This window comes from Alligator mississippiensis, chromosome 9 (assembly GCF_030867095.1).
Source record: "Alligator mississippiensis isolate rAllMis1 chromosome 9, rAllMis1, whole genome shotgun sequence".
NCBI lineage: Eukaryota > Metazoa > Chordata > Crocodylia > Alligatoridae > Alligator > Alligator mississippiensis.
Genome location: NC_081832.1, coordinates 9798904 through 9811390, shown reverse-complemented (window position 1 = coordinate 9811390; position 12487 = coordinate 9798904). Strand labels below are relative to the sequence as shown.

The following is a 12487-nucleotide window of genomic DNA, read 5'->3' as shown; positions in this document are numbered from 1 at the left end:
GCCCCCTCGAGGAGCGACACCGGGCGCGATGCCACCGGGCGGGCGGGGGGTGGCCCTGCCCCGTCCCGGGCCAGGCCGGGCGCTGCAGCCCCTGCCCCGAGCGCGGCCCGGACGGGGCGGGAATGCGGCTCAGGTGAGGGCGGCAGTGCGCAGGCGCCGCCGTCCAGGTGTGTCGCGGGGTCGGGCTTCACTCCCAGGCGCGGCCCGGCCCGGCCCGGCCCGGCCCGTCCCGTCCCGTCGGGGGCTCATGGCTCTGCTGGGCAGGATCGACTGGCAGGTAGGTAGCTCCGCGGGCTGGGCGCGTGCGGGGCTCCCCCCCCCGGGCCCGATCCTGCGCCCGCCTCGCCCCGCGCTTCCCAGCGGAGCCCCCTCGGGCAGCGCCTCGTGCCTGCGCCCTGGCAAGCGGCATCCTCGTACCGCGACCCTGCGCCCACGGGGGACCCCGGCGCCGCCGCCGCCTCCCCGCAGCCGAGGACCGAGCTGGAGCCCCCTCCGGCCCCTCCCAGAGCCGCCCGCCCTGCAGGGAGCCGGGCAGGCTCGGGCCGGCGGGGCCGGCACCTTGCTCCTTTGGCCCGGCGGTGTCCGGCACCGCGATGCCCGGGCTCTGGCCCCCCTCCCCAGAGGGGCCCGGCAGGTGGGAGCGTCTCCGCCCCGTCCGATGTCCGCCCTCCGCGACCTCCTCTCTCTCGTGCGCCGACATCCCTCGTGCTAACGCCCGGGGCCGCCGGGCGCCCCCAGGACCAGCGCCTCCGGACTTGGTTTGCTTTCGAGCCGAAGAAAAGGACGAGCACCCCGGGCTGGGCGGTGCGGCGCGGCAGGCACCTGTGCACGGTGTCGGGGGCACTGGGAGGCGGCAGGTGGCCCAGCACGAGCCCCTGGCTTGGAGGGGGGTTTCACCCCCCTAGAAACCACCGCACTTCAGCGCTGCCCGGCCCCCGGGCTCCTGCCGGGACGCCCCGTCCCGGCCCGGCCCGGCCCGGCCCGGCCCCGCGCGGGGCTCCGGGGCCGTCGGGGAAGCTTGCTTTCCAGCCCTCGGCATTTAGCTCCGCTCTGCTTTCTTACACTGACTCGTTTCTCGTTGGGGATTTCGTGTGGCGTCTGGTTCAAGCCACCAGCTGAAGCTGCCTTTTAATCCGAGCTCTTTCTTTGCTCCCGGCCGGCTCTCGTCTCTCTCTCTCTTTTTTTTTTAAATCCCTACATTTTTAATTTTTTTTTCTTTAAGCATATCAAAGATTTTTTTGTTTTGCTTCTTGGCGGCCGAGACTAGCCGAGCAGTTGGGGCCCGGATAAGACCCTGCTCCGGACCTCGCACGTCCTACAAAGCCGCCGACACCAGGTCGGGCTTGTTCTCCACGGGCAGGAGCCGCATTTCTGAGCGCAAACGAAGTTGCAGGGAAAGAAACTCTCCAGCCTCTCGCCGGGATTCCCAGCCCCTGGGATCGCCCCAGAGGCTCGCAGGGGGGGGAGTGTGGGATTTTTTGTGTGTGTGGTTTTTTTAAATTTTATTTTACTTATTTTTGAGGGGATCCTTCTTCATACAAATGAGCTTTAAGCTCTCCCTGCCTTTTCTTATTCAGATGCGTAGCCTTAATGACGCCGAGAGCAGACCGAGCTTGCTCTAATCGTCGCGAACTGCATATCAAAGAAGTGTCCCTGGAAAGAAAACAGCGTCGTTTAAAAAAATAAATGCAGCCATACATCCATCCATCCGGGCTCCACCAAAAATGCTAATGGAGGCTCCCTGGGTGCTGATGCGAAGCAGCACCTGCCAGCGAGACAGGCAGATAACACCTTCGACAGTTAGTTGCACCATCACCGCCCTCTTCATCTCTGCTCTCGGCCGCTTCCCCCGGGCAGGTACAAGCGGGAGCTGTGAAAGTCCCCTAGGGTTTGCAGCGGGGCAAGGGCCGCTCTGTCTGCGGGAGGCTCCTCGGGCAGCCCCTGCGTCCTCTTTGCTAACACGGCAGCTGTCTCGCTTAGGAGAACCGGTTGGTTTTTATTAAAACAATTGTTTAAAAAAGGAAATAAGGCGCTGCGTGGGCCGGGCCCGGCTGGGCTCGCTCCGCACATGCCAGCCCGGTGCCCGCGGCCGACGGGGCGTCCTGGCCTCGCTCCTGCTTCACCTCGGGCTCATTAAACACGACAGCAAGACCATGACCTCCACAGTGCTTTACACACCGGCGTCTTCCGAGCCGCCCTCGGGAGTGCGAGCTCCCGGCAATCGTGCGCATCGCGGGCGGGCGGGCGGGCGGCGGGGCGCTCGGCTCCGGCACCGGGGCAGGGGGGCGTCTTGCGGGGCCTGTGGCAAAGCTGAAACGCGGACGGGAGGGAGGGAGGGCTGGGCTCGCTTGTCACGAGCGGTATAGGAAGAGATTTTGCAAGCCAAATCTTTGCTGCCCTGAGGCAGGCGGCTCTCCCCCTGGCTGCGCGCGGACACAGCGCCCCGGGGCCGGCCGAGGCTCCGGGCAGGGTGCGCTCCCGCGGGGCGCTGCAGCGCCGGGCCGGGCCGCGGGCAAAGCCTCCTCCCCGGCGGGGCGGGCGGCTCGGGCGCGGGGAGGAGCCGCCTCCTGAGTGGCTGGCGCTGCGAGGCGAGCCCGGCTGCCGAGCCGTCCCCGGGGAGGGGCTATGATAATCCCGGTGCCATTAAGGGCGTCCGGGCAGGGGCTGGCGTCCCAGTGCCCGGCGCGTCCTCCGTGCCCGGCGCCCGCTTGGATTTACGGCGCGGGGCCGCGGCCCGCACCCCGCCGCCATGCTCTGGAAGCTGGCAGACAACGTCAAGTACGAGGAGGACTGCGAGGTGAGCCCGCGGGGGGCCCCGACGTGCCCCGGCCGGCCGAGGGGTGCCGCGCCGCGCCCTGCCCTGCCCTGCCCTGCCCTGCCCGCGCGCGTCGGGGGGAGCGGGGTCTCGGGGGCAGCGGGCGGGCGGGCGAGCGGGGGAGCCCCGACGGCCGGGCCCGGGCCGCGCTGACGGCTCCGCCTGTCCCCGCAGGAGCGGCACGATGGCAGCGGCGCGGGCAACCCGCGGCTCCCGCACCTGCCGGCCGTCAGCCAGCACCTGTACAGCCCGGCGCCGCCGCTCTCGCACTCGGGCGCCGCCGACTTCCAGCCGCCCTACTTCCCGCCGCCCTACCAGCCGCTGCCTTACTCGCAGTCCAGCGACCCCTACTCGCACCTGGGCGACCCCTTCTCCATCAACGCGCTGCACCAGCCGCCGCCGCCGCCCCCCAGCCAGCAGCAGAGCGCCTGGCCCGGCCGCCAGAGCCAGGACCCGTCCGGCCTGGCCCCGCACGCCCGCCCGGGCCTCGTGCCCCATCTCTCCGCTCTGGAGAGCGGCTCGGCCGGAGGCAGGAGGGAAGCGTACCGGCGAGCCGAGCTCCTGCTGCCCCAAGCCCACGGGCTGGACGCGGCGGCGCTGGCGGAGAACCTGGGGCTCCACGACGTGGCCCATCAGATGGAAGAGGTGCAGGTAAGGCCAAGGGCGCTGGCTCCAGCGGCTCCCTCCTGGGCGAGGGCAGCCACCCCTGCTTTGAGAGCCAGGGGCAGCATCCAAGGGGGGGGGGGGGGGCAGATCCCAGCCTCGCCCGCTCTAAAGGACCTGTACTTCTTTCCGCAGAACGTGGAAGACCAACACTTGCTAATGCATGACCAGACAGTCATTAGAAAAGGTCAGTAGGCACTTTTTGCTTCCCTCTACTTTGGCCTCGCTGTGGCGTCGGGCAGGATTCCCTAATGCCTTTATTTAAGAGCTTCTCCACGGCAGGAGGCCTGCGTGTCACTGCTGGGAGCGAAGGAGGGGGTCTAGATTCCAGCAGTCCCCAGTGACTGCAGCAGGAAGGAGTGTGGGAAAGCTAGAGGAAGGCTTGATGCGGGTGACAAAAGCGCGAGCCAAGCCAGGCGCCGCTTGCCAGCAAGTCCCCGGGATGCTCCCAGCCGTGCAGAGGGAGAGCAGGCCGTTTGCTCTTGCTATCAGTCTTACTGTGTGGGGGAGCGACAGCATTGGGGCAGCCAAGGACATCTCTGCTCTCCCAGCGCCTTGCCTCTTCCCCGCCGGGCCAAGGCTTGCTGGGGGAGCAGCTTGCAGGGAGTTTATCTGGGGGAGAGCCACTGTCATCAGCGACCCTAGAAATCTTTTGGTAACTGCTGCTTGAACCAGGCTTAAACACCTTGACTTGGCTGGCAAGCCTTGGCTTTCTTTTCTTGCTGCTGGCCAGCCAGGTGGCCCTTTAAAAACCAGGGCAAGCTTCCTCTCAAGGGGACTTCAAACAAATAAGTATCTGAGGAAAAGGAGAAGCACTTGTCAGAAGCTCTGATGGCTGTATTAGCTCATGGAAGAACTGTTTTGCTGTCAGGATATGTCCCTGCATGTAGTAAATATGGGCAGGCTTTGCTGTTTTAACTCTTGCTCGTATTAATTGCCCATTGGAATGATTTAATTGCTGAGCAGCTAGCTGGGCAGGATTTCAGTATGTTGCTACATTAATTCTGGTGCGTGTCTCTGGAAAATATGGTATCCCTGCTTGGGACTTAGAATGGCACCTTTAAACACAAGCTGTCTTGCTCTCGGTTCTGGTCTCAGCTGGATATGCGTCTTTTATTGCAATATTTGGAGAAGAGTTGAATTCAAGGGAGAGGCTGGTCTCTCAGCTGTGAAAGTGGAGGAAGAATGCTGTCCTGTTTTGGCACTTCATTCTTTGTATCGCGCTGCTTGTGCTTGGCTGGGCAGGGCGGGGGACCTCTATCCCTATCTTTTGATTTTGAAGGAGTTTTCTGGTGTGTTGATAACTTATGGTCTGCCACTATATAAAGTTTTATAGTCTTGTTGTGCCACTTCTGCGTCCAAATTTGTTAACTTCAGAATACTGTTTCATTGGTACACAATGGGGTTTTTCGTTTGGCTTTTTTTTTTCTTGTTTTTTTTTAATTTTTATTATTATTATTACTTTTATTTTTTTGTGGTCTTTTTACATGACTTTTTAAAGATTGTGACACGTTCTTAATTGTGATGCAGCAGCTTCTTGAAATGTGCTTTGAGGACAGCAAGAACAACATAATCATTGCCTGTTAGCAGCTGTGCGTGCTCCATCTAACCGGTGGCATTGTAGGTTAGGATTTAGGGTGAGATTCACTGGTGAATATTTAACGTGAAACAAGGTTTGACTCCATGTCTTTAGAGAAACCTTAACTGTCGCTTCCTCATTGTATAAAATGCCTGCTTTCCCACCTCCTTCTGCAGGTCCTATTTCGTTAACGAAAAACAGTGCTCTGGGTCTCCCCTGCCAGAAGGATGGATTAATTGGAGTGGTGATAAACCCCAATGAAGTATTTTGTTCTGTTCCGGGGAGACTTTCTCTGCTGAGTTCCACATCTAAATATAAAGTGACAGTAGCAGAGGTTCAGAGAAGGCTCTCACCTCCAGAATGCCTAAACGCCTCTTTGCTGGGAGGCGTACTCAGAAGGTAGGCTGCTATTGCCCCCCACCTTTTACCCTAAAATAGATATTGTTGAATGATTTTTCTTGCAAGGTTCGTACAGAGATGGGGATGGAAGAATTGTTTGTCTAAAGGATTTTCTGAAACTTAAAAATAAAATAACGCTGAATTCTAATAGGCTTTGGAAATAAAACTCCTTGTTTGCACTTCTGGCACTTCCCAAAGAGAAGTGCTATAACAGTTCTGACAGCAAATTTTCTCTCTCTCTGTTTAAAATCTGATTGATTCCATCTTTGAAATGGCAAGAAGAGAATTTTTTTTGACTATTTTTCCTAGCGCGGTGCGAAATAATCTTGCCTGTAAAATTGTCTTAGATCATTGTCTTTATGTATCACTTAGACACTCTCTATGTCCTTTAACTTTTGTAAACTATTGAATCCTTGTAATGCTCCTTGTTCGGCCACCATTTTTTGATGGTGCAGTTTTAAAGGCAAAACGCATTTGATCTTGTGTTTCTGATCTATTTTAGCCTGACGGGTATGTAGGAGAGCATTAAAAAGTAGGTCATTTGAAAACAGAGCTTGTTTTCATTTTTCCCCCAATAGATTCTCATTGCATGTTAGTAACTCAAGTTTTCCATTTTCAAAATAAGTGCCTCCCCCCCAGCTAAATTAGATGATTTCTCTCTCTAATTACAGAGCCAAATCCAAAAATGGTGGCAGATCACTAAGGGAAAAACTGGATAAAATTGGCTTGAATCTTCCAGCCGGTAGAAGGAAAGCTGCAAATGTGACTTTATTGACATCTTTGGTGGAAGGTTAGTTTTTAGATGCGTTTCATAAAAAAAATTGTTGTTGCTGTTAGGCATATGTCTTCTCATTTTGCATGCCTAGAAACTACCAGACAGAACAGAGCTTTTAGAAAATGAGTTCCAGAAAATAAACAAGCAGTGCTGCCTACTAAACCTCTCAACGTATTAATGCAAATAAGACCTTTTTATTTGGGATCATCCTCAGAACAAATGTAGCGTCCCATGCAAGTAACACTCTATGAAAGGGTTTTCTTAAGTAGATGAATGTGTTCCACCTCTGCCCCCCACCCCCCTATGAACTGTCAATAGTAAGTTTTAATTCCGACAGCAGTAACTGTGCAGTTTTTATTCACGAGATAAACATTTTTTTTATTCCTTTTGTTCAATGGAGGAAAAATATATCCTAGTCTTTTTTGTGGTGTGGTGAACTTGACAGGTATAAAGGAATTCCTTCCTTTATACCAAGCAGGTCTTAAGTCTCAGTGAGGATGTCAGCTTGTCTGGAAGCTGGAGTGTGCATGTTTGTTGAGTAGGGGAGTGTGTGAACTTCCTCAATTTCTATGTCCTTTGGCTTCCTATTGGGAGACTTAAAAGCACAGGAGCAGCTGACTCCAATGAGTGACCTACCTCCATGGTATCCTCAGAAGCTTTCCTAATAAACGTGCATATAAAGTGAGATTTACAGCTTTTGACTTCCTGGTAGGAAACCGGAGCTCGTTTAATCTGCAACATGTTATGTGGGCCCTGGATGAGCCTAGCTTGGCTTCAGGAGTGTGTGCACTCAACCGATTTGCTAAGGGGTAGGAATACTTAAACCTAATTTTGTGTAGACTGAGAAGAGCAGTTTCTCAAAATACTGTACTGGTTTCTAGTTTTTAATTCTTTTGGAAAGCAGAATTGGTACTACAGTCAAAGTGTCTGCTGACATGCAAGTCGCAATAAAGTTCAGGGTTTTTGCTAGAATAAGTTTTTTAATTAGGCAAAACAATACTGCTGTTCTCTTTCAATTTAATATGTATCCAAATGATTATTTGTGAATAGTACTTTGTGTGCAAAGTCTATTTAACTTCAGAAATCTGCTTGCGCAAATGGAGGTCTCTTGCCAGTTGTGTGTGCCCGCCTTGAGTGTTCAGAGCCAAACCTACCCTTAACTAGATGCAGAAGCCCACAGCTTGTTTTCTGATACAAAGGCAACCAAAACAATTATTTTTAAAGCACATGGTATACAGATTTCCCCAGTCCAGTTTGAGGAAGGGAGACTTATTGTCTATTAGAAAATAACAACAAACAGTGGGGTGAATCATTATAAATGACTTTAAATTGGAGCATGCTAGGAGGAACTTAAGTACTTGTACTTAATATATATTTCTCTAATCTTCTAATGGTGAACGTCTTGTTTTCTTGCATCCAATAAATGTGCACACTTATCTCCCTGTTCTAGGTGAAGCAGTACATCTTGCTCGTGACTTTGGCTATGTATGTGAGACAGAATTTCCCTCTAAAGCAGTGGCTGAATATTTAACCAGACCGCACTTGGGCCGTAACGAGATGGCTAACAGGAAAAACATGCTTCTTGCTGCAAAGTAAGTTTGGAGAAATGTTTTCTTTTTTTACGATGCTGCTGTCGGTGACCAGAAAAATCTTATATTGTAAAATACAGCCCAGTTCTTGGCTCTTTACTAAAAATGAAGAGCCCCATGTGTTTTATAATTCCAAGAGTTATCATAAGCCCTTGTGGTACTGTGCTGAAGAATTAAGTGAGGCTGAAAGCCAGCATCTATAGACATGGCACTAGGCTCTTATAGAATAAGAAGATACTTTTTTTTGTATATGCACCTGTCTGGGTTTTTATGGGGGGTTTTTTTGTTTTTTTTTTAATAGTGTTGTATAGCAGCAATTTTAAGCTCAGCTGCAAAGCCCACTGGAGTTGGCAAAAGGGATTTCTTTGCCTTGAGTGGGTTTAGTTATCTGGGCTCAGAGATGACTTGGTTGGTTTATAATCCGAGAGAACTAAACAAACAAGTATTGGATTCTTCCTACAAGATGAAGCTTAATTCATAGGAATATCCCTCTTAATGAAAATACTGTGTCTACTAATATGAAATCACACTCTTAGTTATTCAAGTATATATTTTTGTACTCTAGAGTAACTTTTTTTTCCTTTTTCCCCCCCCCCCCCCAAAATACCGCACATTATTGTGCAGTTGATCCAATAATGATGATTCCATTAACTTCCCTCAGTTCACGTGAAAAGAACAAAGCACATCTAAAATCTAGGACTCTGCTCCTGTGAGCTGTAATGCATGGGAGTAACTTCATGTGCTTGAGTAGTCGCATTGAACATTTGTGTGTGCTGCTCATGTGCATAAGTATTCATGGGATCAGGGCCTCTAATGAGGTGGGTAAATGTGGATAATGCACACAGCTAAATGAAATGCCCCAGTTCAGCTGTATTATCAATTGCAAATGACTTAAATGCAGCTGTGGAAGTTCTCACAGAAACTGGCCCTAAATTAATTTAAAAAAAATCAAGAGTAAATGAAGCAGAACCAGCCAGACACCAAACCTGGAAAGATCACACTTTGGAAAGTGTGCGCACATTTGTATGATATATAGTTAAATGGATGTCAGAGACTGACACCGAGGCTTTAATTTTTCGAATTAGATCAAGGGTCTTGATGACGACATAAAATGTAACTGACTTCTAAAATCTTTCTAGTTGCTATGTAGTCCGAATTGCTGTTGGTTCGTTCTGTTTTAAAGGACCCTGAATCTCTCTTCCCTGCCCCCTCCCCTCCCTATTTTCCTTTTTCTTCCTGCTGAATCTTAAAGGACTTCTTGCACTTCTTGCAGGAACCCTTGCTCCGGTGTAAAGTGTGAACACTTCTTATGTCTTGCAGGCAGATCTGTAAGGAATTCACAGACCTCCTCACTCAGGATAGAACTCCTCTTGGAAACACTAGACCTAGTCCAATCTTGGACCCTGGTATCCAGGGCTGTTTGACTCATTTTAGCCTGATCACACATGGCTTTGGGAGTGCTGCCATCTGTGCTGCCATGACATCCGTCCAGAACTACCTAAATGAAGCGTTAAAAATAGCAGACAAAACCTATATGAACACTGGCGACCAGAGCCCTGCAGAAACCAACAAAACCATTGATAAAATGGATAAGCACAGGAAGTAAAATGAGAGAAACCAGACTTTCGAACCGTTCCTTCTAAACACAGACTGAGTTCTTCTTGCCTAGGGGGCAGGTAGAAAAAAAGGGGGAGTGGAGGGGGAAATGGCCCTTTTTTTTTTTTCAGGATCTTCACCCCCTCTCCCTTTCCCCCCACTCCTCCGGATCCATAAGACAAACCTTTCTAAAGCTGCAGTGTCCCTTAACTGTGGAATCGGTTACCGAAGATAAGTACTGGCACAAACGTATTAAAATCCTTTGCTGTAAAAGTGGTGCTATAATGTTATTGATGGATATGCGAAAAGATAGAGAGTTTTCAACACCTAACTATCTAGTGGTGACTAGCTCCGTGTATACTTTTTAAGATGCAAATTTTAGATTGGCTCCTGTTCATTGTCGGATGAAATTTCAGGTTTTTATTCTTTTTAAATGCAACAATAACAATAATGCAGTATTAAGCAATGATTTTTAGTTTTTATGTACTCTAAAAGTTTTATAAATACCTGAAGATAGCAAGATCCTTCTGGTTTTGCTTTATTTTCAGACTACCATGGGAGAAAATTGAAGTCTTTTAGATGTAAAAGCTATTTGATGGCATTTGACATGTTTGTTTTAATTACGAGGCTTATTTTTAATGAAAACATTCAGGCTTTTTAAAACTGCAGGAATGTTGGCTGCGGTGGATATCATCCTGATATTTTTTTTTTAACAAGAAATAACTACATGGAACTGAAAAAAAAAAAAAATCCTCTTAGAAAATCTGTTTTTTGTCTAAGGATATTGCAGCTTTATTTGCATATTTATATTGGGTCATGCTTTTAAATTGGAAAAAAAAACTTGAAAGAATAGGCACATAACTTTTTTTTTTTTAAAGAGAACATTTTTGCCTATTAGGGCCTAAAAAAAGAATCCAGGGAGGCTTTATGTGAATTAAGGGAAGCAGTGTGTTGAATGTATATATTTATTTATGTGTAATTTAATCGGATTTGTAAATAATGGTGAACTTTTTAATACTTTTTTTTTTTTTTATAAAAATGGTTTCAAATTTTAATTTTGGTAAGTATTTCAAAGGTAATGGGTAAGCTAAATACATTGTTAGGTTTATGCACAGGTATGTTATACAGGGTATTTAAGACTTTTTTTTTTTTTTAATTCTCAGTTCTTGCCACTTAAGATTAAATTTTAATCTGAGGTGTATGTTCACAAAGCAATAATTTTGTGTATCATTTGCCTGATAACTGACTAGACATGCAAAATGAGTGTGTGAGTTACTGTGTGTATGTGAATACTGGAGGTTATGAACTACTCTTTACATATTTGTAAATGTTTCCAATATAATTCTGATGTATATGATAACCATATAATAAAAGTATTCTGGATAGAAGCATTGGATGTTTCATTAACTGAAAAGTTTTCTTTTTTCTTTCCATACTATGTGAGCAAGGGGTGAGGTGGCACTAGAGGACATTGTGTATTGAGTCATAATTGCAGCACTTTGTTCGGATTAACAGAACAGAAATGTGAAGCTGTCTGCCAGTAAAACTAATGGTTTCAATTAAATGAGTTATGTATCTCCAAGAATCTTTCTTTTTTTTTTTTCTTTTTTCTTTCTTCTTTAAAGCCATCAGTATCCTGCCAGCTGCCTATGTAAGTAGAAAGCTAGAGGCAAATTTTAAGGCTTCCTTCTAACAAAAATCGGACCCTTCCTGCTTTATGCTATGGTAATCTCATGCATCAGATTCATTCTCTATTTTGAATGATAAATGCTTGCAAATGCCTAGAACATGCAACTGGATATTTGACATTTGGTGTTGGCTCCATTTTACAGAGAGGGGAAACTGAGGCAGAGATCAGCCAAGTATTTTACTCAAAACAACAAGTGGAGCTAAAGGCATGGGGGAGAGGGATGCACCGCACCTAAGCCTTCAGCTCTGTGCTGTGCTGCTTCAACTACAAAGCCATCTTTCTTTTCTATAAACCTATATAAACTATTTCTAAAACAGTTTTGCATGCAAGTCTCTGAGCATTTATACCACACGCAGTATTTCAGCACCCAGCTTTGATCATTGGATAGCACAGGATTTGGTTTAGAATTAAGGATGATGATACTGGACTTGGATGGTTGCACCCTAAAGGATCTAAAACCATAAAGCAAATAAGAACTCTTCATGCATTACTTGAAAAACATCCTATGGCATATTGTGGGTTTCTTGGTTGGGCAGGGGGTAGGGAAGAGATGATTCACGAGGCTTGAATGCTTGGGGTTAGTGTGTGTGCGCGCACGTGCTCTCTCTCTCTCTCTCTCTCTCTCTCTCTCTCTCTTTCCCCCCCCCCCCCCTCCCTCTGTGTAGGGCCCTGTACAGATGCAGAGAAGGGTTTGTTTTTTTTTTGCCTGTTGCTTTTTACATCTTTTCAAGTAAATATTGCTTCACAAAGAATTTGCTTTGTTTCTGTTCCTTTTCTGTTTCAATTTTTAAAAAATATTTTTGAGATGAGAGTATTTCTGGCATTCTTTCATTTTGTTCTAGTGGATGGGAAGAAAATGCTACCAGCATCCAATCCTTTCCTACCACTTTTTCCAAAGCGCAAGCGAGTTTACTTTTCCTGACCCACTGTCGTGGGACTGAAATGGAGGTATAAAGACATGAAAGGACTAAAGCAAGCTGCTTCTCCTGAATGCATGTGGAAATTCAAATCTTTAGACTTATTCTACTGTTTCTTCCCAAATGCTCTGACATTTGAAAATCCTTGTTTTCCCCTTCTGAGCAGGTGAGTGCTGATGCAGCCGATAGGAAGCTGAATTAAATGTGTATTTATGGCTAGGGCTGGAAGAACTGTTCGAAGTAGGGTTTAGTTTTCTTCTGCAGCGCTGCACTCCTAGTACAGTAAGATACTTTTGCTACCAGACAATAGAATCTTGCTTTTTATTAATGCACAAAGCCAGGCTCTGAAATAATTGCCCCCTGGGATAGGAAATAAGGATGTTTCCATTTATTCCTGCGTGCATTTGAGCAAAGACAGTCAATTGTCTAGTGTCCTGACTGGTGTTCTATTTATATGTTGGAAC

The 12487-nt window shown here is 48.5% G+C and overlaps 1 protein-coding gene across 4 annotated transcripts; it reads left to right on the top strand.

Annotated features, from left to right (window-relative positions):
• Nucleotides 1-207: 207 nt before the first annotated feature.
• Nucleotides 208-10804, top strand: TFAP2C (transcription factor AP-2 gamma). Of its 4 annotated transcripts, none has more exons than XM_019484501.2 (7): nucleotides 208-277; nucleotides 2990-3466; nucleotides 3593-3665; nucleotides 5234-5456; nucleotides 6128-6246; nucleotides 7682-7823; nucleotides 9141-10804. In XM_019484501.2, exons 1-7 carry the CDS (start codon nucleotides 248-250, stop codon nucleotides 9424-9426), a joined length of 1350 nt encoding a protein of 449 aa, XP_019340046.2. In that variant the 5' UTR covers nucleotides 208-247; the 3' UTR covers nucleotides 9427-10804. The 4 variants fall into 4 exon arrangements, with proteins under 4 accessions (XP_019340046.2, XP_006260289.2, XP_019340045.2 ...); XM_006260227.4 differs by having other exon boundaries at nucleotides 209-277; nucleotides 3614-3665; XM_019484500.2 differs by lacking the exon at nucleotides 208-277 and adding an exon at nucleotides 2369-2797.
• Nucleotides 10805-12487: the final 1683 nt, after the last annotated feature.

Bases quoted from the DNA above. Each gene is read 5' to 3' on its own strand.
- TFAP2C (XM_019484500.2), top strand. From the start codon at position 2,750: ATGCTCTGGAAGCTGGCAGACAACGTCAAGTACGAGGAGGACTGCGAG. The intron at 3,666-5,233 runs GTCAGTAGGCAC...CTCCTTCTGCAG, and splicing joins CCAGACAGTCATTAGAAAAG to GTCCTATTTCGTTAACGAAA. The intron at 6,247-7,681 runs GTTAGTTTTTAG...TCCCTGTTCTAG, and splicing joins ATTGACATCTTTGGTGGAAG to GTGAAGCAGTACATCTTGCT.